Source organism: Canis aureus, chromosome 22, assembly GCF_053574225.1.
Source record: "Canis aureus isolate CA01 chromosome 22, VMU_Caureus_v.1.0, whole genome shotgun sequence".
NCBI classification, from domain to species: domain Eukaryota; kingdom Metazoa; phylum Chordata; class Mammalia; order Carnivora; family Canidae; genus Canis; species Canis aureus.
In genome coordinates this window covers 21,309,683-21,336,725 of record NC_135632.1, presented here as the reverse complement: position 1 = coordinate 21,336,725, position 27,043 = coordinate 21,309,683, and the positions used below count along the sequence as shown (strand labels likewise).

General features: G+C 53.9%; 1 protein-coding gene and 1 long non-coding RNA gene across 4 annotated transcripts in view; one reads left to right on the top strand and one right to left on the bottom strand.

Moving 5' to 3' along the window:
* KY (kyphoscoliosis peptidase) overlaps positions 1-27,043 on the bottom strand; it is a 48,224-nt gene that overhangs the window by 1,603 nt on the left and 19,578 nt on the right. Inside the window, exons 5-11 of the mRNA XM_077865062.1 lie at positions 26,096-26,158; positions 23,060-23,142; positions 18,528-18,636; positions 16,926-17,043; positions 8,214-8,402; positions 6,779-6,969; positions 518-2,708 (exon numbers count right to left, since the gene is read on the bottom strand). Of these exons, the coding sequence (XP_077721188.1) occupies positions 1,813-2,708; positions 6,779-6,969; positions 8,214-8,402; positions 16,926-17,043; positions 18,528-18,636; positions 23,060-23,142; positions 26,096-26,158 (1,649 nt within the window). The 3' untranslated portion in view covers positions 518-1,812. The remainder of the gene's footprint in view (positions 1-517; positions 2,709-6,778; positions 6,970-8,213; positions 8,403-16,925; positions 17,044-18,527; positions 18,637-23,059; positions 23,143-26,095; positions 26,159-27,043) is intronic.
* LOC144293864 (uncharacterized) lies at positions 601-11,694 on the top strand. 3 transcript variants are annotated; one of them, XR_013361239.1, is made up of 4 exons: positions 613-1,341; positions 4,769-4,860; positions 8,195-8,293; positions 9,853-11,694. It is a non-coding gene; the product is annotated as an uncharacterized LOC144293864 (long non-coding RNA). The 3 variants fall into 3 exon arrangements; XR_013361240.1 differs by lacking the exons at positions 8,195-8,293; positions 9,853-11,694 and having other exon boundaries at positions 601-663; positions 1,251-1,341; positions 4,769-5,475; XR_013361241.1 differs by lacking the exons at positions 8,195-8,293; positions 9,853-11,694 and having other exon boundaries at positions 613-830; positions 1,251-1,341; positions 4,769-5,476.

The window sequence follows — 27,043 nt, the reverse complement described above, 5'->3', positions numbered from 1 at the left end:
TCCCTCCTCTGGGGCCTTTGTGCTTTTTTCCAGGCACGGGTGACAACAGTGCCTGCCAAGGGGGTGTGGGACACGGGCCAGAGGAGAGCTCAGACCCCCCGGGTGTACCGCCCTCGTGTTCGGCCAGGGGGGTGGGCAGCCCTAGAACATGGCCCTGGGACCCCGGGGAGAGGATGGACTGAAGCCTCCGGAGCCCGCAGCCTTAGGCAGGCCTGTTGGGGGGAGGCTGCTGCTGCCCACCCTGAGCTCCGAGATGGCAGGGGCGGGACCCCCTTGGTCCCCCCTAACCCCGGCATCTAGCACAGAGCCCCGTGCTCATTAAGTGCCCCGTGAACATTTGCTGAATACACAAATGTGAGAATGAAGGCAGAGGAGGCGTGAGCAGCGGCTGGCCTGGCTGTCGCGGAGCCTGGGGACATTTAGCAGCGTGGGGGAGGGGGACGGGGCAGTGTCCCGCTCTCAGGGTGAGGGGCTGAGCCGGGAGGGGCGGGGAGCCGGCGCCAGGGGGCGGGAGCACCTGCAGGGGGCGGGCGCTGCGGGGTGCTGCGGTGGCCACGCGGGCCTCTCCCCCTTCCCCTTCCCTCCTCTCTGCCGTTGCCATGGCAACACGGGCCTGAGGCGCCGCCGAGGCCGCTGGGCCCAGGCTCCTAGGGCAGCCGGGAGGTGCACGCGGACCCCAGGGTCTCTCCTGTCAGAGCAAGGCGGGGAAGGAGGGGGGACAGACGAGCTCAGAGGCTCGGGGCGGGGCGGTCCCCCTGTGCGGGCTTCGCGCGTGGGGACCCTCGGGGCCAGCAGGGCCCTGCTAGTTCCCGAGTCTCCTGGACACTGTGGTATTTGCCCGACTCCCTGCCCGGCCTCCCTGCTTGGGTGTTTATTTAGGGTTGTCCGCAAGCCCCCACCCCAAGGGCCTAGCAGCCTCCTGAAGCTCCCCCTATGGAGGTGCAGGCCAGGGCCTGACACCCAGGCTCTGAGAGGGCCTGGAGGACCACCAGCTAGACCGAACCGGACCGAACTGCCCTGTGGGCTCGTCTGGGAGCACGGAGTCTGGGGTCTCACACCCTCAGACTCAGGTTGTGGGGCTGCTGCAGCGTCCCTCGCCCTCTGGCCCTCCACCCAGGCCACCCAAGAGTGGGCACCGGGGGCCCCCTTCCGACTTCTCTATTGCCACATCCCCAGAGTATACAGGGATTGTGGAACCTCCAGGCAGAGGCGGCCTGGCTGGCTTCCTCTTCACACCTTCTCTTTTCTAGGGCTCCTGAAGAGCAAGAGGCTGCAGGAATGCAGAGGATGGTCAGGTCTGGGAAAAATGGGCGTCCAACCCTCCCTGGGGTCAAGGAATTGGTGAGAAACACCGATGCTACTTGAAAGGGGTTCTGTGATTCACGACGACTCAGCCTCGCAGACCGGGTCCCTGTGGGGCGTAGAGGAGAGTCCTCTCACCATCACGTGCAAAGCTTTCTGCTGGGGCCATATGCCTGCTTTCCCACATCAACCCTACAAAAACAACAACAGCATGAATACGAGAAGGGGCATCTGGGCAGTGGTGTACAGTTTACAATACCTTGGATTTACATAGCACCTTTTTCTTCTAAAGGGCCTTTGCCTCAGTCCTCTCGGCCGTTGCCACAGCTGAGCGAAGCCATCAGAACACAAACATCGCAGCTTCCACGGCGGGGCAGGGAGACTGAGGCAGAGGCCCAGAAGTGGTTTCATGCAGACTCGCTGGTGGCCGGGGCTCGCTGCACTTCCGTTGGGCCCTCCCTGGGCAGGTCTGGCCTTGGCCCTCTGGGAGGCGTGACCGGGCACCAGGCCTCACTGGGAGTTCACTTTGTATTTCAGGATGTAGGAGTAGAAGTTGTGGTTGGCGTTCTCCAGCACCATGACATAGATTTCTTGGCAGCCGGCCGTGCTGCAGCTGCCCTCCCAGTAGCCCTCTCTATTCAGGGTCAGGGGCCACGTGTCCTGCCCCTTCACCAGGGCTTTGGCGATACCATGTAGCTTCAGTTTGAATGGGACATTCCGGTTGGCAGGAAGCACGCCCGACAGGGGCTCCAGCAACTCATTGTCCTGCCCCCAGTTGCCAAAGCTCTCGGGGAACATGGGCCAGTTCACCTTGGTGTTGGTACAGCACAGAAGGTAACTGAAGACAAAGACGTAGTTGCCCGGCTCCAGCCTCTTCTTGACGAAGATCTTGAGGGCAAACTTGCCGGCCTGGGGCAGCTGGACCTTCAGCTCCGCCCGCTTCTCTCGGTGCAGCTGGAAGATGTAGCGCCGCCCGGTCTCCTCGGTGATAGGGCCTTCGTCCCCGTGCAGGGAAGCCAGGACGCTGATGCCCTCGTCTACACCGAAGCTGACGGAGCAGCGGCCGTCACTGGTGTGGATGATGGGGTCGGGGTGGGAGGGCTTCACGATGCCCATCTGCTCCGAGAACCAGCTGGGGCCCACGGGCTGGTGCAGCTCAGCGGGCAGCTGGACACCGATGTCCACGTAGTTGCACTTGAGTGTGTACTCCAGCACCGAGCTGTAGATGTCAGAGTTGCCTTTGGCAAAGATCTGCAGCTTGTGGGTGCCCACTGTGGGAGGGTAGATGTCCAGCTTCATCCCGTTCTTCCTGAGGCTCAGCAGCCCATGCTCCTGCTTGCCATTGAGCATAAACATGAAGAGCGTCGGGGCACAGCTCTCAATGGTGATGGTGGCCTTCCCGTTCACTGCGGAGACAGAACCAGGGTCGGGAGGTGGATCCAATATGTGCTGACGTGCTGCTAAATGTTTGACAACTGGCTCTCCGGGGGGACCCTGACTCTAGCATCTGCCCATTTCCATGATGTGAATACTTTCAGCACGATGGATTTTAAGCAATCACGGTGGTATCCCAGACCTCGATGCGGGCCACCTGCGGCGTACACTAAAAGGATCCCCTCCCCACGGCAGGTGCTTCTCTGAGAGGGAGTTGAAAGCTGAGGGTCTCAAGAGAAAATCCGCCCCAGCCGTAGATGCTGGCCTCACCCTAGTGATTCTCATTAGATGAAGGTTGCATGGAGGCTTAGCCTGATTCTGGAACCGGGTAGAGGGCCCAGGGGCAAGGAGGGCCCGTGACCCGTTGGACACCCTGTGTCTCCTTCCGGTCTTAAGTCTTGCCTCCCACCGCTCTCTCCGCATCTGCTCATTGCCAGCAGCTGTCAGGTGAACACAGGACCTTACAACCTGGCTTGAATGCCATCGTGCGCTAGAGGCTGTGCTCCAGGGCCACGACTGCCTCCTCGCTCCACTCCTGCCCCAACCCCAGGACTCTCACTTAGCTGTGGCTTGGCCCGGCTCTGGAGGGCCTTTGGCATCCACTCTCCTTCTGCCTCTCCCCATGCCCACCAGTTTTGTGATCTTCCTCTGTCCTGCTCACTGTTTTTCAGGGACAGGTGGTCAGTCCTCTGGTCTTGCAGCCCATGAGCATTTCCTTACCTGGTCCTCCCTGTCTCGAGGGACCACGGGCAGGGCGGGGGGGGAGGCGGGGAGGGCAGTGGCTCCTTGCAGAGCCTCAAGCCCCTTCCTCTCGGAAGCCCCACACCTGCTCCTTGTCCCAGCAACCTCCCCAGCCCCATTCGTGTTCACAGATGAGCATGAGGGAAGGAGACAGACTACTGCCAGAGCCATGCTCACTAGTCACCTTTCCCCAGTTTGAGGTCCAGTACTCTTCTGCGGAGGCAATGCCTGGGCTCTGGGACAAGTACCTCCAAGATGTCCCCTCTAATCTGCCACAAGGGCCCCGACTCCAAGCTGCTCTGCTACTGCATTCAGTGCTAACTTCCAGCCAGCCAGTGAGAATCCCACACAGGCAGCAGGAAGAGATGGGAGCTCACTGGCCATCTCCCCTCTGCTTCTTCGTGGGCTTCCTCATCCAGAAACCTTGGCAGGGAACCCCTCCCCACTGCGGTCCTCTTCCACCCTGTAACTCTCATCTGGCCTCCGTCCAAAGACTTCAGTGAGTTCCTTGGAGCATCGGGGCTGCTGGCAGGCCCTCCTGGACGCCCTCTTCTCCCCTTGCAGCCACCACGCTCTCCAGCCCAGCCTGCTGACCACCACCCCAAGCCCTTTGCTGCCCTTCCTTCCTTTTCTGGTATATTGATTGTGGGGCCCCTTGTGCTTTGGTGTTCTTTTCTTGTCTACTTTCTTTCTCCACTGCCTCCAGCCGCTATGGGACATCTACCTCCAAAGGAAAGTGACCAGGAGCAACAGGCTTGTTATGAGTCTCTCTGGTCTGAATCTCCCCTCACTTCCTCTTCTAAGCCAACTCAGTGGGCAGAAGCCATCTCAGCCTTCAACTGCTCATGGCCCCATCCTGTTCCATCTTGCATCTGAGTTGACTGTGAGATCCCACGGAATTCACCTTTGAGGTGGAGTGCCACCCAGCATTTCCACAGGGCCTCCCGAGGGCCCCTGGGAAAATATCTACCTGCCAACTCCTGGGTTCACTCATGTGGGTCACCATCAGCTTGGAGACCAGTGAGAGTCTGTCGCCTCCTGCCTAGGCTGAGTCAGGACCCGCACAAGCATCCTCCCACATCCTCCAGGGCTCCTTCACATCCCAGAGCCCTCACTCATGTTCTTCCCTCCACTGCTTTCCCCTAAACCTGCTAAGACCTTAGCATAATGTCTGACTGCAGAGGAGTGAGGTCGAGCTCCCCCGGGAGCCCCTCTTCTAGCTCCACATCTCCTTCAGGAAGCAGCACTGTTGTAGTGAATTCGTTCTCTGTGATGTCTGTCTTCCCTGCAGGGGTGAGCACTGTGGGGAGCTGCCCTCCTCCCTCCTTTCCTGCACTCCTCAGGCTTGACGAGGGCACCTGGGCCAGCAGATTCTCTACCAAGGTGAGCTGAATGGCCCGAAGACTTGAAAGAAGGACTGGCGACTCCGGGGACTCTGTGGGAGCCTGCATCCTCCCCTGCATCCTCCCCTGCATCCTCTCCCTGCACCTCCCCTCACCCCTGTGGGTGGTACTCCACTCCCCACATCCCCTGTCCTCTTCATTCCCTGTCTTTCACCCACCTGTTTCCCTCTTCTGCTTTCTCCGCATCCCTACTCTTAACGAAAGTAGCTCCAACAAAGAAATATTCTTTAAATAAGCATCATGAATATGGAATCAAATTTGAGATTACTGTATATTAAGAAACCCAGCGTTGACATTTCTGTGCCTCTTGCAAAGGCAAGTTCTTCTACTCCGTGGCATTAATTTGATGTTGGTGTGGCCTGGTCCATCCTTCCCTGTGGTTCCACAGCCTGCACCAGACAGAACAGGCTCCCCATCCGATATAAACAGAGGAAACACATTCTCAAAGATAGCAACCTCATGCTGTTATTTTAGCAGCAGGAGCCTCCAGGTATTTGTAGTTTTAAAAAAGTATTCAAGAGAGCTCCGCAAACTGGTTAAGGAAGCCATTGTGAGGTGGAAGGGACAAATCAGCTGGAAGTAACTTGGGGACACCTGTGCTCCCCATGCCCCTATCACTCTACAGTGTGGGATGGGGCTCACCTGCAGGCCCACCCACAGGTGGCCTGTGCGCTTGGCCTTCTCTCCTGGGAATACACATCCCTCTACCCCCACCCCCACCCCCACCCCACCCCCATTAGCAGAGATGGTACCAACAGGCAGGCCTTTGCTGAAGTGGTGTGTGTGTGTGTATGTGTGTTTGCGGGTGGGTGGGGGGTAGGTACACTGACTAGGTTGTGCTGAGCCCTGGAGCCTGTCCAGGTTATGTGCCCAGCCTTGGACCAGGTGCCAGGGCCTTGGACGTACATAAGACAAAGTCCTCTGTGGTTAGCTCTGCGAGGCTCGTGACCACAGTTCTGTACCCTCTCCCACACAGCTGGCTCCCCCTAAACCTCAGAGTGCACAACACACTTAGCTCGGTGCCTGTGGCCCCTGTGGGGACCTGGGGAGTAAAGGTCAGTCTGGGTCAGCCGTGGGGACAGCTCAGCTAGGTGTCCTGCACTTCTTACTCCCAGGGACGTTGGCTGGAAAAAGCTGGCCTCTGCCTCCAGGAGGGAAGCAGGCAGAGTGAGCATCTGAGATTGTGAGGGAAGGGCATGGAGGAAGGCAGGCTGCGCCTCTGGGGCCAGCCCTCGTCTAGCGGAGCTTGAGCTCAGACGTTGGAGGGCTTGCTGTGCCCGTCCAGAGCATGTCTGTCCCTGTGTGTGGCGGTGCCTGTACTCTTCCAGCTCCTGAATAAAGCGCCTCCCCCCCCCAGTCCTGTGTCCTGGGAGACCCACGCTGCTCTCCCACTAGCTGGTTAGACCACTGACATGGAGATCCCTGCTTGGCTGGGCCAGCAGGAGCTCTTTGCCAGGAGTTTGGGAACTCCTGTCGGGAACCTGAACTGGGGGTGGGTACAGCCCGGCCCGAGGCAGTCCTTTACTGGCTCTGGGAACTGGGAGAAACTCATCCAGCTGGGGACCCTCCAGTCCTGGCTCCCTGACAGGTTGGGCTGTAAGTGTGGCCCTCAGGGGCTAGGGAAACCCAAGGACTTCCTATGCACCCCGTTTTTGGTTTATGCTGCTGCGAGCGGGTACCTGTCCCTGCAAATGTGACCTATGGCTGGATCTTGCCCCAATGGCCTCATGGCCTTGGCTGCCGTAGTAGCATCTGCACATACGTTCTGCTTACACCAAGCTCAGGGACCCTGGCTGTACCCTGGCAGGGCGGTCCCCTGGAGGCCCAGATACCTTGAGACACAGGGAAAGCTGCTCTGTCTCTGATGCTCGCATGCTGGCCACCTGCTCAGGGCTTACCTGTTTTGATCACAGAAGTCTCTGGGTGGGCACTCAGCATCCCCTTGTTGTAGAATTCACTCTTGTGATACATGTTGTTCTCAAACTGCTTCAGGGATTGAGGTGGTTTTAGCAGTTGCCAATTCTTGTTGTCTGGGAAATGGTCCTCGATGAACAGTGCGGGATGGGTGAGGAAGTAGAATTCATTGTATCTAGAAGTGGGGTGGGGAGGAAGATGGTCAGTAGCCATATAGGGTGAGTAGGCCTCAGCTCTGTGGAGAAGCAGGTGGGGGCTCACAGGGGGATCCCTGGGGCCTTCTTTGGCCTAACACATCCACAGAAGGGGTCCTGCCAACAACCCAAGGGGAAGAAGCACTATTTCCAGCCTTAACATGGGCACTGCAGATGGCTCCTCAGTGGCTGCTTCCAGAAATAGAAGCCATGGCAGGATCTGAGGCCCCTTTTAAGAGAAGGCCATAGCCCACGTGGAGCTGTGTCCAGGTGGGGAATGGGCTCCCCCTACACTCAAAGCCAAAAAGAGATTTGAGGGAGCAAAGGCATAACCCATGGACGAGGTCCCAGCCATCAGGGTGGAGGGACGGCAGGCAGGGAGTCTTGGGTGAGCAGCCCTCCTGTGGTCCCCAGGGCCAATGAGACACAGCTCCCTAGAGGTTAGTGATGGGGATCAGGAGAAGAACACGGAGACTCATCTGAGATGGGGAAGCTTCACTCTTAGCTTGTATTTGGCCTGTGTGCAGGACTGTCGAGATTTAGACTGCAAAAATCAGAGACAATGCTCTCATTCTTCTGGATAAAAAGGAATCTGAGCTGCTGAGAGATGTCATGATCCATGAGGAAGGTCATGGCTTTAAGGTTAAGACCACAGTTGGCCAGAGCCTTGGAGAACAGACGTGCTCCAGTGCCCTGCACCCCACCACCCTGCCCCACTGCGGCTCACAGGGACTCTGGGCACCCACAGCCCCCTTCCCACAAACTATAACCCCTTCCTCCGAGATGTGATGTGGCTGCCTTCAGTGCGGAGGAGCCCTGGTGTCTGGGGGAAACAGACACCAGGAAGAGAACTCTGGCATCCCTGCGTTACAATATGGTCAATGGGTCAAAGGCCTGGAGGGAATCTTGATAGTTCAGTAGCTTCTCAGCCCTGCCTGCCTCTCTTGTATGGCCCGTGGGCAAATAAATGCTGGGCTTTCAGCACTTGGGTAGAGGGAGCAATGGGGAGCCAGAGGAGGGATTTAGTCAGTGGAGGGTGAGGTGACAAAAAGGTCTGGGCCCTTCCTCTCGGCCTGGGGCCAGCTCATTTCAGAGCCCGAGGAAGGCTGGGGTGGCCGGCAGCACGCACCTGGCTCTCCCTGCCCTCCCACCTGGCCTGCCCCACCTGCTGCTTCCTTCACCTGTGTCCCCCATTTCCACCAACAGAACCCAGATTCATACTTACAGGAAGGTGAATTTGGAGGTAGCAGAGTCCACCAGGCCACTGCCCCAGGTGCTGTCCACCAGGTGCCACCTCCCCTCCAGGTACACGGCGTTCCAGGCGTGGTCAAACTCCCCCGAGAAGCTCTGGCCCGTCTGATAGCCAAAGCCCTTGGAGTAGCCAGGCACAGTCATGCACTGCACCCCGGCGATCCTGGCGGCGGGACAGGGGTCTGAGAGCGGGCTCCCGCCGGGGCTGCCCACTGCCTGGGACTCTGTCCATGGCCCCCCGTGCAGGCCTGTCTGCTGCGTGTCAGTCCCTCCCTGCCTTTCACACGGTCCCATACAGACAGCCTGAGGACTTTCATCCCCAGGGCTGGGGCGGGGAGGGAGGTACAGGGGGACACCGGGCTGGCTGGTCCTGCTGGCACCCACTGGCTTTAGTCCCCATTGCCGGCTCCTCCTAGGGGACGGGGCAAATCACTTCTGGAACGTTCTTCCCCAGACAGAACCTGCCTGAGTGCTCTCCCCGCAGCCCTCTGGGAGGACACTGGGTGCCGTGGCGAGGATCACCCCGAGAACATGGAAACCAGGGAGAGAATGATGTTCTCGAAGTATCAGAGCAGCTCTAAATTGAGGAGCTAGGTCTGGGTGACACAAGTGGGGTGATGAGGGAGGGGGCTGGATAGGAGGGTTCAGGAGAAAGCTCAGCCCTAGTCTCTCCATTATGTCCTGTTTTAGGACATCCGTGGGGGGACAGCTGGGGCAGGCTGGCCAGTGTCTGCAGCCCTGACTGGGGAAGACTGGCCCATTGCTGAGATGGCTCAGGTCTGACCACCAGGGCCACTGCAGTGCAGTAAGGTAGTCTGCTGACTGATGGTCCTGGCCGCAGTTTTGGAGTCCCCCATGGATGTCCCTTGAGGTGTGACACGTGGGCCAGCCAGCCTGACTTGTTTGGCCCTCTGACAGTGTGCTCCCCCACTGCTTACAACCATGCTGGCACCACTTTCTGTGGCCTGGGCAGTGAGAGATTGGTGAAGGTCACCTATGGGGACCACAGAAATCTTGGGCAAGCTCCCATGTGGGCATTTGTAGCCGAAACCCTGAGGCACCACCCCAAGGCCAATGCAAGAGCCCCGAGAGTCTTTCCATGACCAGCTGGCTCTCCTCTTCAGCAGCCCTGCCCACCACCTGGCAGTGACCAGAGTGGACCACTATCTGCCCCAGGGGACGCCCTGTGCTTGCTCCCCTGGGGGTCTTTGTGTGAATTAGAAAAAGGTGTTCCTTTTTTAAGACTCTCTCCTTCCACTTCTGGCAGATTGGCATAATAAAAACACAGTCCATGATTTCCAGGCTATTCTGGTGGCTCCTTAAATAGGGCCCCTTTGAGGATCACGCAAGCTGCCCTGCTGAGTCTGCACTCCCCTCAGATGAACCGATTCTGTACACTGGGTGTTAGCCAGGCCTGGAGGCCTCTGGGGGCCAGGGTCCTTCCGTGGACCAGGTCTGCAGACTCCAGTGCTCTAAGCAACAGGGCCACGGAGCCTCTCAGGGTAATGGGGAAGATGGCTCTGCAGCCATAATAGGAACAGGGGAAATTTTCCCTATAAAAACATAGGTTTCTAAATCTTTTCTTTTATTTTTTTTTAATTTTTTTTTTTTAGAGAGAGAGTGTGAGAACACGCACCTGCAAGCAAGTGGAGGAAAGGGCAGAAGGAGAGAGAGAGAGAATCTCAAGGAGGCTCCAGGCCCAGTGTGGGGATCAATCTCACAACCCTGAGATCATGACCTGAGCTGAAATTCAGTCAAACGCTCAACTGACTGAGCCACCCAGGTGCCCCAAAAACATATATTCAATTAACCACTAGAATGCTGGATTAAATATTGCTTATCATTTGCTGAGAGAATCCGTGAAGCAAAATGGGGGGTCTGCAAGTTTCCACACCCCACCCTGCCACGGGGTCGCTCCACCCGCACACGACAACAGTGTCCCCCTCCCACGTCTGCCTGAACTTCCCTCCTCTGCAGGGTGCAGGCAGGGTGCAGAAGGTGCCCTTCTGCCCACAGCTTCACAGGAGGAGGTCCAGGCCTCCCAGGCTGTCTAGGACATGCCGCAAGAACAGAGCAGCTAGGCCCCCTGGATTTTAGGAGCACCTGGGGAATGCGGGGCAGAGAGCAAGAGGGACTGGACTGGGATGTCAGGTGTTTCTGCTGGTACAGGCCGAAACCCACTCCTGGAGCAGAAGGGCAGCCCAGAGGCAGGAAGCCAAGAAGGAGCCCCAAAGTGAGGGGGGGGGGCAGGCCTGGACGGGTGGGGAAAGAAAGTGCAGCGTGCATGCCTGGAGAGTCCCCGGTCTCCTTAGCTGCAGAGGGTGGTGAGAGGATGCTTCTGGGGGTCGGAACTGGATACGTTTCCAGGCAGCAGAGGGGTTGGGATGAGAGTGAGGCCAGAAGGGCGGGATAGAGGAGCAGACTGGGGGGCTTCCCTGGCAGGTGGGGCTCCACCCACCCAGAGTGAGTGAGAGGAAGTATGGGGTAAGACATGCTCCTGACACGATGTTAACTGACAAAAGCTCATACAACCGGGCCATCAGCACAAGGCCCGAGTGTGTGTGTGCACGTGTGCGTGGGTGCGTGGGTGCGCGTGCAGGGCGAGAGGCAGACAGAGGAGGGCGGCAGAGTGAGACCGGCGGGCTGCACCTGCTCTCCTAGTAATGCGATTATGGATGAGTGTAATTTTCTTTTTTAAACTTCTCTGTATCTCCTAAATTTTCAGTAGTGATTAGGTGTTACTTTTAGAATTGGAAAAAAGCCATAAATACTACTTGAGATTACATTCTTCAGTGAGTTATCTTCCTTTCTTGGCCAGCAACGTCTGTGCGCATCCATTTCCAGGCGCGTGTGGAGGGACAAGTGGAGACCTGGAAACAGTTCTGGGGTAGGTGTGCTGGCTGCGGGGAGCTGTGGACTTCTGCACACGCTGCCCACTAGGTCCGCCTCCGCTCATGGCCCGCTGTGGTCTGGGCCCGAAGGAGGGCCTTGCACATCCACACGGCCCGTCAGCACTGCAGTGAGACGGAGCAGGCATTGCTGTGGGCAGTGTGGCCGGCTGGAACTCGGGCTGAGTGTCCTCCCGGGAGAAGCTATGGGCCTGGCCAGTGGGCCCGGGGCTACCCTCCCACCGAGGGATGGAGTGGAGGGAGGCTCTGAGAGCCAGGTCGGGGAGCAGCAGTGAGATCCTGACCCCAAGCCCGGGAAGGGCAGAAGGAAGCAGAAGTGGGTGGCCGGAGGGGTGGTCCCTGGGCTGAGAAAGGGGATCAGGGCTCAGTCTCAGTAACATGGTCACCTCTAGGGTGACCTTGCCAGGCCCACGATGGACCAAAAGAAATGTTGGATTAAATGGTCTCTAGGGGGGTGATTCTCCTATGACAAGCTGAAGGGAAGCTGGGGAGGCCATGGGGAATGCCTGGGGCAGAATAAAGATGAAAAAGAAAACTTAGCTGTGAGCTTATACCATGCTTGACTATGACATGAGGGTATTTTACTACCTGGAAGCAATGTGCCAGATGGATTGGACAAAGAAGTCATAATGTAAAGCATTATTGTTAATAATCCATAATTCTCTCACAAAATTGTGGAACTAGTAATTCCAGCTGCTGGTTGCTAGTCAGGATGACCCATAGCCATTTCATGCCATCGAAAGACACCACCTTTCGTGCAAAGCACTGTACCAGGCACCAGGGAATAATATCATATATCATCTCATTTCATATAATAAATATTATAGCCTAATAAAATATTCTGGGGACGTCTGGTGGCTCAGCAGTTGAGCGTCTGCCTTTGGCTCAGGGAGTGACCCCAAGTCCCGGGATCGAGTCCCACATCGGGCTCCCTGCAGGGAGCCTGCTTCTCCCTCTGCCTATGTCTCTGTCTCTCTATCTCTCATGAATAAATAAATAAAATCTTAAAAATAAAATAAAATAAAATATTCTGAAAGGAAAATTCACTGGCTTCCCTAGATGTGCTGATAGGTGCAAGAGGGGCAGATATGTGAAGCATCACTAAAATGCTAGTGATACAGAATTTTAAGGAGACCCAAAGGAAGAGGAATTTGCTGGAAAGATCTAGGAGAGTATTGAAGAAGGGACAGAAAGTGAGAAATGTTTCCACTTCCTAATGAGATCTGACTAGTCATGCTAGAGCCTAAAATATCATCCCAGGACATCTATCTAATAATCTCAGGTTGTAGAGTTGGCTTTTACTTTTGATAGCTTTTAGATTGCCAACACCAGTGGTATCAATTGAGGAGTTGGTGGATCCAGTCTGTGACTATTATTTTATACAGACATGGTCCGGGTCCTGCTGTGGGAACCGTGTAATACTGTGTTAGCCACACCACTGCCAGGCCTCAGCAGGGTGGCTGCACTGTCCGGGGTGGCCAATGAGCTCTGCAGGCATCAGGCTTTGACCATAGTGTACTTCCCCAACTCTGATCTCCTCCCAGAATACGTGAGCCATGTGGAAAATAAGAGAGGGAGGGAGGGATGTACCAATGGGAGAGGCAATGAAGCATGCTCTTTTTTTGTGTGTACCTTGATGAAAATATTGTGATTTTTTTTCTTTTTCTTTTCTTAAAGATTTATTTATTTATTTACTTATAGTACATGAGCGAGGGGGAGGGGCAGAGGGACAAGGAGAGAGAGAGAGAATCTTAAGCAGGCTCTGTGCTGAATGGGGAGCCCAATGTGGGGCTCGATTTCACGGCTCTGAGATCATGACCTGAGCTGAAACCAAGAGTCTGCTACTCAACCGACTGAGTCACCCAGGCTTCCCCCAAATTTTGTGATTTCTATACTGCAGCAGGACAAGTATAGCCATGTATCATGTTTCACAGTTTATTTACATAGTTGATTTCTTATAAATCTGATGGTGCCTATATTCCTGCCATACGGTATTCTTGGACCACCCTTTATGGTGAGGTCAGTAACTATAACTACAGTAATTATTCTTACTCTGAGGCCCTTTTGGGGTGTGACTTCAGGGCCCTCCTCTCTGACAAGTGAAGACTCAGAGAGGGAGGCTGATTTGCCCGGGGACATATAGCCAGCCAGTGGCCAGAGCAGCACCAGGACTCAGTTGTCCAGATGCACACAGTTCAGGAGGCTTTGTATTATAGTAGCACTTTTGTATGCCAAGATTCATTTTAATTTATAAATATGTGGGTGGAGTAAAATCAAAGAATGGTTTGATTTAGTGACATCATTCAGCTCTGTAAGCACTATCCTTTGATGTATCTACAAGGGCAGGGGAATTCAGATGTCCCTTTTAGAGGCTTTATCTGACAAAGTCAGAGATCTGGGCAAAACTTCAGGTTATCCAGGGTATCTGCCTCTCCCAGGAGGGTGAGATGGTCAGTCCTGGCCTTTGGGGCCTTTGGAACCAACCGATGTATTGGGATCGTCTGGGACATCATGTTGAGCAGAAGCATGCCGCTGCTCTTGCTCTCTGTGACAGCAGGAGGACGGATGGGGAACAGGCTGACATCTGATTGGTGACAACCAGTCTCTCCGGCAGCAAAGTCTCAAACTGGTAATAAGCTCCTGACTTTATCAAGTCTCTGGAAACCCTAGTAGCTGATGGTGGCTGGAGCTGTGCTAACAGAGGGAAGCGTTCTACTGGGGGCTAAGTTGGGGGCAGGAATCTGGGAAATTAAGCTTGGCCTCTCCAAGGAAGTTCAGCAGAATTCATTAAGGCCAAGGGGGATTGAGACAAAAGAAGGGACATTAATGATGGGTGATGGGAAGTCAGAAAGAAACCAGACCAGCAGTTACAAGCAACAGCACTAACAAAAAAACTCACATAGCTTACTTGGGAAAGACAATGTGGAAATGAAGGATGCTGCAAAAATATCTGAGTTCCCCACCAAATTACTTTATTCAATCAGTCTTTAATGAGGCCATTGCGAGGAGGCAGAATGGACAGACAGAAGTAATGAAGGCCGCATAGGTACTACTCTTGCTAAGAGGCTGCCCTGGCGACCGAGCCGGGATAAATCAGCAAGTGTGGATTACATGTCTTCTGTTATTAAGGACTCCGCTAATGAATTTACCAAACCTTCGGCAATTATTTGGAAGGTGGGGAATTAGGAAAGTGATGCATAGATGAGGTTACTGATTTTTAAAGCCAAAGTTAAAGGGTTCCAAGGGACCGTGAGCTACTGTTAACCGTCTGAGCGGTAGTATAGAGTTTTTCACATGCTAACTGCCAGGTTAGAACCTAGCTTTAAATGATGTAAAATGTTGGGATTGTTTTAATGATCAGCTGCAGGCCAGGATAGGGCCATTGTTAAGCATCTGGATTAAGCCAAAAAGCTGACAGATTCACTCAAGGCAAGTGTCAATTTTCTGAGTCGATGTGTGTCTGTAGGAAAGTTCCACAGAGCAACAGCATTCCCAGACTCAAGAAAGACAGGCAAGGTTAAAATAAAACACAACCACCCCAAAATCAGGTGAACAAACTCCAAACTGCATGTTCTCACTTAGCCCTAGCATTGCCAGCAGGCAGTACAGTCCCCATGTACGGATGAGAAAACTGAGAAGTTCCTCAGTTTGTTCCTCAGAAGGCACAAAACTAACAAGTAGTAAATCAAGGACTGGAAATTAAGGAAGGGGGACGGAGGACTCTAAAAGTCTTTCTGGCTTTGAGTCTGGCACCCTTCTATATCATGCTGGAAAGCTTATACTGGATGAAGAAGGATGTATCCTAGGATTGAAAATCCTGAGTGCTTTCAAGTTGGCCAACTAAGATGCAAATTACACTCTGAAAGATGCCAGGCACAAACAGAGCTGAAAATAGACTGAGGGTTAGTCCATTGTTTAAAGAGAGGAAGGCCATGTCATACAAATCTGGTAGGAATATCTTATCATTTCCTGTCATTGCGGACCTATGGTGTGTAGGGTCTGAGATGGGCGTTCACAGGGGAAGCAGAAACAGCGAGTGCCTGAAGACACATAAAAGACATATTAGACCCACAAGACATATAAGGAAAAGTGAGCACAGGTAACATGTATGTGATAGAACAAGGTATGGAAAGGAATGTGACAAAATGTGAAGTGTTATCTCAAAGTGGTCAGAGTAACAATTTTCTTTCTGCTCCTATACATTTTATAAGTCACTTATAATTAAAAAGTATTTTTTCCCTTGATTTGGGAAAGTTATTAAATAAAAGCATAAGGCAAGACAGGAGCTTGTGAACAAGGCGTGCTGATGATATCAAGGGAGAGGAAGGTGGGGTGACCATCCTGGGGTGGTGCTGGAAGGAGCATTAGAGATAGGGGAGCAGAGTGAGCTTGAATACACGTAAGTGCAGCCAGTGGCACAGTGGGTAGGGCTGGAAGGGTGCTGGAGGTCAGATTTTGGAGGACTTTGTAAGACAGTGGAGCCTGTGGTCTTGTTCAGGAGTCCAGGGCCTAGGGAGTCTGGGCAGAGGGCCAGTGAGGATCCTGCATCCTGGAGAGGCCCCCCGGCATATTGGAGTGCCTGGGTCAGAAGCAGGGGCAGGAATGTGAAGGGTGGGAAGGACTAGCTCTGGGGGGGTGGATGGGCTGCTGAGGGGCTGGCATCCTCTGCAGGCCTCAGGCTGACCTGCCCTGGTGGCCTCAGGGACTGTGGTCTTAGCGGTGGGGTGTGTAGGTGGGATAAGTGAAGAGCGGGGAGCAAGCAGGAGGCTGGAGCAAGATGGGAACAGACACATGTCTATGCTTGGTGGTGGCATTGAGGGGTGGGAGGCCCGACAACTGGGAGTTAGACAGGAGCAGGACGTCTTGGGCTGCCTGTACAACTCCGACATGCGACAGCTGCCCCACTGTGGACTCGTGTCTGTTGCTACACTTGGTTTGATGAATCGTCACCTGGGTCCTGGTGGGCTGACATCTGGGTGCCCGAGAAGACCCACTCCCAGAGGCCTGCAGAGATGGTGGGCAAAGCCTATCCATCTCCCTGGGAAAGAGACTTTTCAATGGCCTCCAGGGCTGACTGATTGATCCTGGGGAACCCAGCAGACCTTGGAGAGTGAGCAGAGCAAGCTGTGGGGTCGGTGGGGCTCCCCCTGCCTGAAGTGTGTCCTGAGGTCACCTTGAACCAACAACGGTGTCTCTGTACGCAAGTGGTTTCCTTACCAGCCACTCTCCTGTCGTCACCCACCCGGGCAACCTGGCCAGGTGCTCATTCCCAGAGCAATGAAAACGGAGCCCAACGCCTCCAAGAGAAAAGCTGCTTCCTAGTTATTCAGCTTCTCCAACTGACAAATCTTTTCAGGTAGGAGATCATCTGTTTCCCCCGCGAGAGGGCCCCCGTGCCAGCCCCGAGGACAGGTTTTCACAGTCCCCTTGGCATCAGCAGCCACTGTCCTCCTATTCTCAGACCTGCCATTCTTCTAACCTTCAGCTGCGCAGAGATCGGCGAAGGTGGAAAAAGGGCCTTTTATAACCAAATTATCTCTGTGCATTCATCTGCCATTATGTTAATGCATCGCGAAGCCCGGCAGATGGTACAAAGTCAATTATGCTGGTGTTAAAAAGGGAGAAATTGACCTTTTCAGGACTCACTTGGATTCCAGAGCAGAGTTTGCAAACTCAAGTTTCAGGCCTGGCATGTGGGCGAAGGCCCACAGCGCTTTGGAAGGGAGGAAGGGATGTGTCAGGGTGGTCAGCCCGGGACTGGGGGACCCCTCTTGTACCTGCACATCCTCTCAAAGAGTCCAGCGTAGCCATCACAGTTGGTCTTCTGTGTCCGCAGGATGTCGGTGGGCTTGAAGGCCTGGCGGTCCTTCTCCTGGGCCGCCTCGACGTCGTATTCTGGAGGGCAGAGGCGTCTGTGAACAGCTAGGTCCGGGGAGGCGACCAAAGCTTATGCAGAGCAGAGGGGGTCTGTGGCCGGCAGCACTGCCCTCCCGCCCTTGGCTGTGCTTTCAGCACCACTTGGGCTGGCCTCCCTCAGGTCCCAGAGAAACCACTGTAGGCCGAGGGGAACCAGGGCCCAGCCAGGGCCAGTGCTGGGAAATGTCACCCCCTTGCACAGGTGGCTAGAGGAAGAGCGGAGCATTGGCAGAGCAGGCCTGGCTCGGTGGGCCTCTGGGGAGAAGCTGGGAGGGAAGGGGGCCGAGACAGCACTAGGGGTGGGGGCTCTGGTCTTGTCCCCACCACACAGCTCTGCCAGCAGCTCCCCTGAGGCTGCTCACCCATCCCTGCTGAGGCTGCCACCTTCCAGACCTCACACTGACCCACAGGGGGCGCTCTGAGCTGCCGCTAAACAGCCTGTCTGGTCTCTCTCTGGTCACTAACAGAGGCCTGGGGTCACTAAGGCCTGGGGTGAGGCCCTGAGGCAGGAATCACTGTGGCCACTGGGCACGAAGGGAACATGTGGGAGGGTGGCAGGCAGTATATGGAGTCCTACCTAATGTTCTCTTTCTGCCCCTGTAAGGCCGAGGCTGAGTGGAGCTGCTGGTGGTGGAGGGGGAGGAAATGGCCTCTCAGGCCCTATGTTCAGATACCCTCCCTGTGTCCGGTGAGTTCACCCTCTAAGCTGCATCCCTCACTGCTGCTTTAGAGGACAAAGGTAAAGCCCAGTGGCAGCAGATCAGGAGAGCCCGGCTGGTTGTGGGGTCACAGGGAAAACGCTAGAAGTCCACCCCACCACTGGCTCTTCCACTGACTGCAAGGGGTAGCATCCAGCATCTCCCTGGCAACCACCCACGGGGCTTGGCTTGCCCTGGCCAGACTCCCAAGGCTGTCCTGTGCAGAGCTGGGGACAGGTGCAGAGGCCCAGGTCCCCTGAGGTTGCTCTGAGTGCCTGGAGGCGGGGCTGAGGTCATGGGTGTGGGAACAGGGAGCAGGGAGAGGCGAGCCCACTCTTCCTGGCACTGGTGCTGTAAGAAACCTCTTGGTGTTGCAATAACTTTCCAACAGTTATGAATCTTCTGCATCCTTCTGGAGATGACCTTCTGTCCTGTGTTCTCAGGTCTGTGCAGCAGGTTTACCAGGAAGCCAGGACTGGGGGAATGCTGCTGCTGGGTGAAGGGCCTTAGCTCTGGTCACTGGCTCTGGGCTGATGGCCACAGGAGATCCCCCCACCCAATGACCCTTTATGGAGACTGAGTTTTATGCTCCTTGGTTAGTCTTTGATTATTCACCTAGCCATCTGGGAACCTTTCTCCACTGTCCATCTAACTCCATGCACACTAGTGGTCAAGTGAATCCCAGAGAGGCTCCCCTAGGGACAGGGTCCTGCAAGGAGTGGCATCAAGGAGTCCTAGAGCCAGTGGCACCACAGGTGGGCCTACCTATGTGGTGGCAGATCCAGATCCAGATCACGCGGACCCTCTCCAGGTCACTGTGGGCTTCCTGGAGCAGGTCACTCACCAGCTCATCCAGGCCACTCTTGACCGTCACCTGGGGAATGGGAGGGGTGTACTATGTCAGGGTCTGGGTGAACTGTGGGAGCTCGGTGCCTTGCCACCTGCAGCCAGCGCTGCTTTCCCTTCAGTCAGAGGAGGAGGAGGAGAGGGCCAGGGGCACAAAGGCTAGGCTGAGAGCAACCCTTGGTTGGGGACTGGACATATCAGGTTGTGCCGACCAGCTGGGTCACTGGCCCAAGAGTCACACAGACCCTGGGGCCAGCATTGTAGATGGACGTTTGGGCAGATGTAGCAGCTCCTACTCATGGTCAATACTCCCCAAAGCAATCTATGGACTAAACACAATCTCTATAAAATTCCAACAGCCTTTTTTGCAGAAATGGGAAAGGCAATCCTCTACCTCATATGAAATTAACAACAGGCCCAGAATAGTCCAAATAATCTTGAAAAAAGAATAAAAAAGTTGGAGGACCCATGTTTCTGGATTTCAAAACTTACTACAAAACGATAGTAATCAAAATCAAAATCAAATCAAAATCAAAATCAAAATAAGTCAGTGAAAAAAAAAAAAAAAAACAAACAAAATAAGTCAGTGCTTATGGTACTGACATAAGGATCATTTGGCCAGTGGAATGGAATTGAGAGTCTAGAAATTAACTTGTACATCCATGGCTAACTGACTTTTTTTGACAAGGATGACAAGTCTATTCAGTGGGGAAAGAATAGTCTCATTAATAAATGGTGCTGGACAACTGGATATCCACATATAAAAGAACGAAGTTGGACCCCTACCTCATACCATATACAAAAATTAACTGGGAGCACCTGGGTGGCTCAATCGGTTAAGCATCTGACTCTTGGTTTTGGCTCAGGTCATGATCTCAGGTTTGTGAGAACCAGTCCTGTGTTGGGCTCCACACTCAGCAGGGAGCCTGCTTGAGATTCTCTCTCTCTGCCCCTCCCCCTGCTCTCGCTCTCTCTCAAAATAAATACATAAATCTTTAAATAAATTAACTCAAAAAGGGTCAATGGTTTAAATAAAAGAACTTAAATGCTAAAACTCTTTGAAGTAAACACAGGAGTAAATCGTCATGACCTTGGATTTGGCAACAGATTCTTCAATATGGTACCAAAAGCACAAAGTACAAAAGAAAAAATAGATTAATTGGGAGTCATGACAATAAAAAACTTCTGGGAATTGAAGGACAAAATTGAGAAAGTGAAAAGACAACTCAAAGAATGGGAGAAAACGTTCACAAATCATGCATCTGGTAAGGGATTAATATCCATAATATATAAAGAACTCCTAAAACTCAACAACAAAAAGACAACCCAGTTTTAAAATGGGTGAAGGAAAAAAAGTAAAAAAAAAAAAAATGTATGAGGGACTTGAATATACACTTCTTCAGAGATATATAAATGGCCAGTGAAAAGCTGCTCCACATCATTAGTCACTAGGGAAATGCAAATTGAAATCACTTCACACCCACTAGGATGGCTGTAGTAAAAAAGACAGCAAGGATGTGGAGAAATTAGAACCCTTGTGCATTGCTAGTGGAAATGTAAAATGGTGCAGTTGCTGTGGAAAACAGTTTGGCGGGTCCTCAAAAAGCTGAAGAGAATTCTCATACGATCCAATAATTCCACTCCTTGGTAAATACCCAAGAGAACTGAAGACAGATACTCAGATACTTGTTCGCCTGTGTTCACTCGAACATTATTCAATACACAAAAGGCAGAAACAATGCAAGTGTCCATCACACATGAACGGGTCAGCAAAAGTAGTGTGTCTCCACGACGAAATATTATTCATCCATGAAAAGCAGTGAGGTTCTGACACATGCTACATCACGGATGCTAAATAAGCCAGACGCAAAGGGACACGTACTACATGATTGCACTTAAACGGAACATGGAGAGTAAGTTAAGGGAGACAGTAAGTAATGTAGAGGGTACCAGGGGGGATGGGGAGGGATTGCTTCATGGGCACAGGGCTTCTGTTTGGGGTGATTTTGGAAACAGATAGTGGTGATGGTTGTACAATATAGTGAATGCAAGCAATGCCACTGAGCTGTACACTTAAAATTATTAACACGGCACATTTTATGTTCTATACATTTTACCACAATTAAAAAAAAAAAAAGAAGGAACAAATGAGGTTTGCTGGCCGGGGCCCTCAGGAGGAGAAACAGTTGGGGTTGTAGGAAAGGCACCCCTGACCATGTTTAATCTTTCTAGAGAAGCTGGGGCAACTGGGTGCCTAATTCCGTGACAGTTGCTCATGCCTTCACCAGCCCTCACCCTAAGGTACTCCCCAAGCTCCCGGACCCTTTCTGCCACTCACATCAGAACCCCAGGTGCACTGTGTGACCACAAGGAGACCTCTGGACCTTTCTTCTGTCTCCTACCCACCCAGCTGCTGTCTGCCTCCTTTTGTTCAGTGTCCAGCTCCAAACCGATGGTTCTTGTCTTTGTCTTTCTCCCAGGGCGGAGGACAGCGCCTGACTCCAGCCTGGCTGACTCTGACCTAACCCCATGGCTTCTGTGCCTCTGGTCCCCACCTCCTGGTTCTACTTGGGTCTGGCTGGCCCCGGACACCCACTGCTCCGTGGCTGGGTCTCTGGCCTCAGCTGGGCTCCCGACACCGCTCCCGGAGCCTGGCCAGTAGCCTGGCCTGTCCCTCCCAGCGGCCACTGCAGCGCACCCCACGATCCTCGGACCCTGACACCGCCCCCTTCTCGTCCTTTCAGACAACCTGGCCTCAGATCAACGAGGCTCAGGCAGGACTTCCCCTAAGGAGCTCTCCCTCCGGCGCAGCCAGCCTCTCGGCCAGCCTTCGGTCCGGGCCCCGTCTTGGCAGTGCCCTTGCTCACCCGTGTCCTCGCGCCTCCCTTCTAGTCCTGGTTGCCTCGTCCCCTCCTGTCTGTACCTCTTCCCCAAATCTCTTCCTCAGGGCTGTCTACACGTAGCCTCCCCTCCTCTGCCGGCTCCTGTGGGGTCTTCACTCCCTCCTCCTCCATCCCTGCGTTGCTCCTCGGCCTGCAAGAGTCGGGCTGAGGCTCCAACCCCTGTCCAACCACCCCTCTGGGGGTAGGAAGCACTTCAGTGCTGACATAGTAGAAATGAGTCCATCCTAACCTCACTTGACTAGACTCAATAGCTCACGCTGTTGACCATCCATGCCCTCAGGGAGCTCTCCCTGCACCTTCCAGAACATTGATCCCTCCTGGTCTCGCCCTGGCCTCACATGGCTCAGGGGCCTTTGGACCTCCTGCCCTGTCCTCCCTAAAATGACACCCACCCTCTGGCTTCAGCTCTTAGCTAAATCTGCTGGTTCCTGAATCAGTGTTTCCTGCCCAGACGTCTCCAGGCCGGATAAGGCTCTGGGCTTCGAGACCTGGCTGCCTGCTGCTCACTTCCACTGGCTGTTCCGCAGCTGCTAGCGCCCACTGCCCCTAAACAAACTTGTCAGCCCCTGGGACTTGCTTCTTGTGATGAGCTGCTGTCCCACCCTCTGTCACTCAGTCCGGCAGCCTGTGAGCCACCTGCCTTCCACCTCCCTCACACACACTGGGATGCAGTCCTCCCTCTGCCGCCAGCTCAGTGTTGACCACTCCTCTCTGCTCTCAGTGTTCCCACTTAATCCTGCCAGCACAGCTGGTGGCCCCCTACTGATGACCCTGCCTCTAACGTGATTCTGGATCCATGCCCCCATCCATCTACTCATCAGTTCAACAAACAAGGTTCCTGAGTACCTACTATGTGCCAACCGTAGGGTGGTCTCTTTAGATTGCAGGGGATCTTACTGCTTACTAGCCTACAGTGGCTCACTCAGACTTGAGCAATGGGTCCAGCTCTTTGGCCCTTATAATCAGACTTTCTGTGGTGAACTCTCCCACCTGGCTCCCAGGACCCCAGTGTGCCTCTGGTGCTTCAGCTCAGGTAGCTGTTGCTCCCTAACCACATCCCAGATGAGCCTGGACCCAGAGATGTGACCCATTGACAGCCCATATGCTCCAGGGGTGAGCATGGCTGTGGTTGCAATGGGTGCTAGCCAGCTGCATCCATGGTCCTCCCTCATCCTCTGGCTTGCTTCCATCATGGGCTGGGGATGGCCTAGTTCAGTAGCAGCAACACCTAAGTGGCCACCGGCAGCGAGGCAGGACAGGGCTGGCCAGAGGAGCCTGCAAGTGAGGCCTTTGCAGGGTGTGAGTGGCCTGGGGTGGGTGCATCAGGACTCTGGGTGGTATTGGGGGGATGGAATGGCCTTCTGTCCTGGGTAGGGGCCTGATGCCTTGGTCTTCTTTTCCCCATCCATATAATGTGAAAAGGCACTCCGGGCCATCTCTCTGAGGGCCTCCAAATGCATGTGGCGGGGAGGGGGCCTGAAGAGAGGCTTCATAACCTTGACTTGGGAAACTCTAAGTCACCTTATACAGAGGGGCTCGTTCTCTTACCTGTGAGGCATAGCTGTCCAGTTTCTCAAACTGCCGCAGGTCCAGGGGCATGGATTTCAGGCTGGACCGATCCCACGGGTAGGCTGGAAACACAGGGAGGCTCAGTCAGCTCTTGAGGCCTGCTGACCAGTGCCACCTGGCTCAGGCCTCTCTGTCGTTTTGAGGAGCTGTGATTGCCTGACCTCCAGCATGATTCCAAGAGCTTGAAAAACCACTCCCAAGAGCTCTATTTCCTAGAAGGCTTCCTTGGTCAAATTGGTTTGTGAACTATGGCAACTCCTCTAGTTGTTTTGGAGACTCACAGGGGAGAGGAGCCCGTTTGCAGAGCCCTGCAAGTCAGCAGTAAGGAAACTGGTTTTACCTCAATTAACTCAGCAGGGCCTAGACAGATTAATGAAGGGACTCCTTCTCCTCACCATTTAGTTTTCTGCAGATTTTTTGCTCCTAGGAATGAGTGATCTGCAGGAAGTGTCTGGGCAATACTTCCAGTCCCTAACGGGCTCAAGAAAGGAGGGTCTGTGCCAGCGTCATGGTGCCCAGGGCGAGGGCATCTCGGGTATCAGAGGAGGGTGTGCTGGAGCCAGGCCATTTGGCTTCGGTAGGGTGAGGTGGGTTTGGCACCCAGACAGGCTTCCTCTCATGCCCACAGTCAGTTGGAGACTGGAGCACCCCAAGAAAGCCAAGTGTGTTCCAGCAAAAGGCACCCCAGGTACTGTGGGGGAGGCCTCTGAGGGAAGTTGGCCCCAGGACCACTCATCTGTGCCAGCCTTTCTCATAGGAAGCCAGGCCACAGGACAGCCCCAGTCAGGCAGGTGTGGACACCTATGCCCCGCCTGTGCCTCACCTATGTATGCCCCACTGCCCCAGCGGTCAGACCTGCCACGATGGGCAGCAAACCCCTATCACAGCCCAAAAGGGAACCTGGGCTTTGGCAGGGCCTATCTTATTCAAGGCCAACCAAACCAGGCAAGCTGGATGGGAGGCCAGGGAGGAGGTGGGGAAGGTGGGGCCGAAGGGGTGCTGATCCCCAAACTTACTGATAACCCAACTCCCCTGAGCGGGGTGCTGGTGGAGTTCCAGGGTACGGCAGCCAGCCTGGAAAGAGTAGAGCGACCTAGAAAAGTGCCTGGTGGGGGCCACATGAAGCCTATGTCCTCGCGGGGGCCTAACCTTCAGGACCTCCACCTCCCTGGGGGTTGCTGGACTCGGCCACCAGGCCACAGGCGCATACCTGTGGGGCACCTGGGAGAGTGAATGAGATGGTGGATCATGTTGCAAGGTCAGTGCCAGTCTGCTCCTGGGAGGGTGCAGGGTGAGGGTCCTCCGTGGGCAAGTCCGAGAGGAGACATATAAAGCCTCTGTGCCCGGTGTGGGGGTGCAGCTACATCTGCCCACACATCCCTCAAGGTCGGTGAGAGACCCATGCCTTGGTGCTACAGACCCAAGGCCTGTGGTGCTAGAGTGGGGAGCAGCTCCTGCACGACCCTCTCTGGGCCAGCTTTGGCTGAGAGGCAGCAGCAGCTGGTTAGGGAGCCGGCCAATTTCTGGCCACAGAGGAGCTCCCAAACTCTAGTCAGCTGTCAGAGCAGGCCACATGGGTCGCTCGCACTTCCCCCCTGACCAAGGTCCCTTCCTCTTAGGAACCAGGCCTTCTTTCTTCACAACCCAACTGGTTCTGGCACATTCCCCAGGGCGGTGCTTTCTTGCTTCCTGCTGACAGTCTGCAGCGCCCCGAGAGGGCTTTGGTCTCTTTGACTCCAACCTTCTGACTGGGTCCTCACCATGTCACATGCTCTGACACATCCAGGATTGGAGGGCTGTTCCTCTCCCAAGAGGGGGCAGGGGGTAGGCAGGCTATATAAACCCTACCCTGAGGCTGTGGTTGTCGCTCACCAAGCAAGCAGTTTCTTCTTTCATTTTTCTGCTCTTTCTACAATGACCAAGACATTTCCTGGACCGTCCCCAAACCTTCTGTGCTGTACAGTCTTACCCTGAGGCTCTCTGGAAGCCCAGCACCACTGTGGTCACTTGCCTGGTACTGGAGCCGGGATCTCTTGTCCCTCATTACTTAGATCACTGTCAGCCCCTTTCCTGTGTAGTGTGAGCACAGCCCTTGTCCAGCCAGCCCCTAGGGACGGGGGTGGGGACCCGCGGCAGGCTCTCCGCACCCTTTCCCTCCAAGGATTTGGGCTCCTGCCATTCTCTGACAAGGGCTAGCAGGCTGGCCTAAGTGGATATGAAGTGGACTTACATTTGACAAATTTCCGCTCAGTACAACTTGGCAAATGAGGTCTCCCCCGCCCCCATTTAGAAGAAGGATGACATTTCTAAAACGGGACCGAAAGCCTTATTACTAATTTTACCCTTTCTTGGTTCCATTTTACAATATCTGAACATTAAAAATACCCACAATGATTTATGCCTCATTAAATTTACCTTCTGAAGAGATTATATAAGATCTAAATATGATTTTGCATAAATACATTTAAAATACCAGTGGCATTAACTGAATTATTCTAATTTTAAAGCAAAACAATGGGAAGAAGTGCCAAACTCTAGCAAACCTTAGAGCCATCTGGTCTACTGAGAGGAAGCCTGAGGCCCAAGGAAGGTGAGCGAGGGACAAAAATAGGATTCGAAGCCAGGCCATCTATCACCCTATTCAGGGTTCTACCCTCTGTCCCATTCTTATTCACATGCCTCCTACCTTACAGATGCTTGGCATTCCATTTAAAGTTAACACAGTTCTGAATTATGTTTTTAATATGTTTTCTGTAATGGGCTGCCTTATTATTGGGGTTTATGCTTTAGCTTTGGGGTCATATGGCATGTGAGCTTTTCATTACCCTGCCTGTGTCCGTGGCAGACATTGCTAATCAATCATGATACTACTACTCCTCATCCTGAGCCCAGAGGTAGCCCCGGACTCTCACCGAGTCCCCAGGGAGCCATTTCCAGACCATTGGAGATTGGCCCACCAGGCTAAACCGATTCGCCATGTCACAGAACAGCCCTGGGGAAGGCCCTGCAACTTACCATGGGCATCTTTCGCTCCAGGCTGCCGGGGTCTTGTGTTTCCATTTTTATCACCTTGCAAACCTGCAATATCCCAAAGGTCAGAAGTAGAGATGCTCCAGAACACAAGCACAGATGACTGCGTGGCAGTCTGGGTTTCTGACCCCTCCTCTTCACTGTCTTTCCCCAGCCTTCTTGCTCCGATATCCACCCGCCATCTATTACTGCTGGAATTGCCCTGGACTTCCTCCCGATGTAAAGGAAGGACTGGGAACCAGAGAGGGAATGACAAGAAAGAGAACCGCAGTCTGTGAGCAAAGGCAGAATTTACTCTGACATCAATATTTTGTGTTCCTGTGTTCCTCAGTGGGTCCACCTGGAGCCTGGAGCTCTTGCCCTCCTCTGGGTTCCCCTACCATCTTGGAACACATCTGGGGATGCTAACAGCACCAGTGAATTCTCAGCCAGATAAGAATGGACCACGAGAAGAAATGGATGTGGGAGTGAGGGAAAGGCAGTTTCTAAGGAGTTGAAACCCAGAAAGGTCAAACAATTATTAAATTATTCCCCAGGATGTTTCAAGGGCAACCAAATCTCATCAGTCTGTTAATGCAGAATGGTTGCCAACAGTCATTAGACTCCATGGAAATAGGAGAGGAGCTGCTGATTTGAAACCAGGTCAGGGAGATATGGGTCCCTGATGGAACCAGGAGGAGCTGGGGAGTAGGGTGTCAAGACAGGTTGTTTTCTGCCCTTGAAACCCACAAAAGGATGTAAATATAACAACAGATGGTTGCAAATGTATAGAGGCACTGAGAAACAGTGGTCCTTGTGTTTCTTGCATCTATATTTTATTTCCATCTCCATTCTTTGGTAGAATAATGAGGGGGTTCAACACCATAGCTAGCGTTTATTGTACACTTACTATGCCTGCCTTGTGTTTCAGACGGACTGTGCCATTTAACTTTA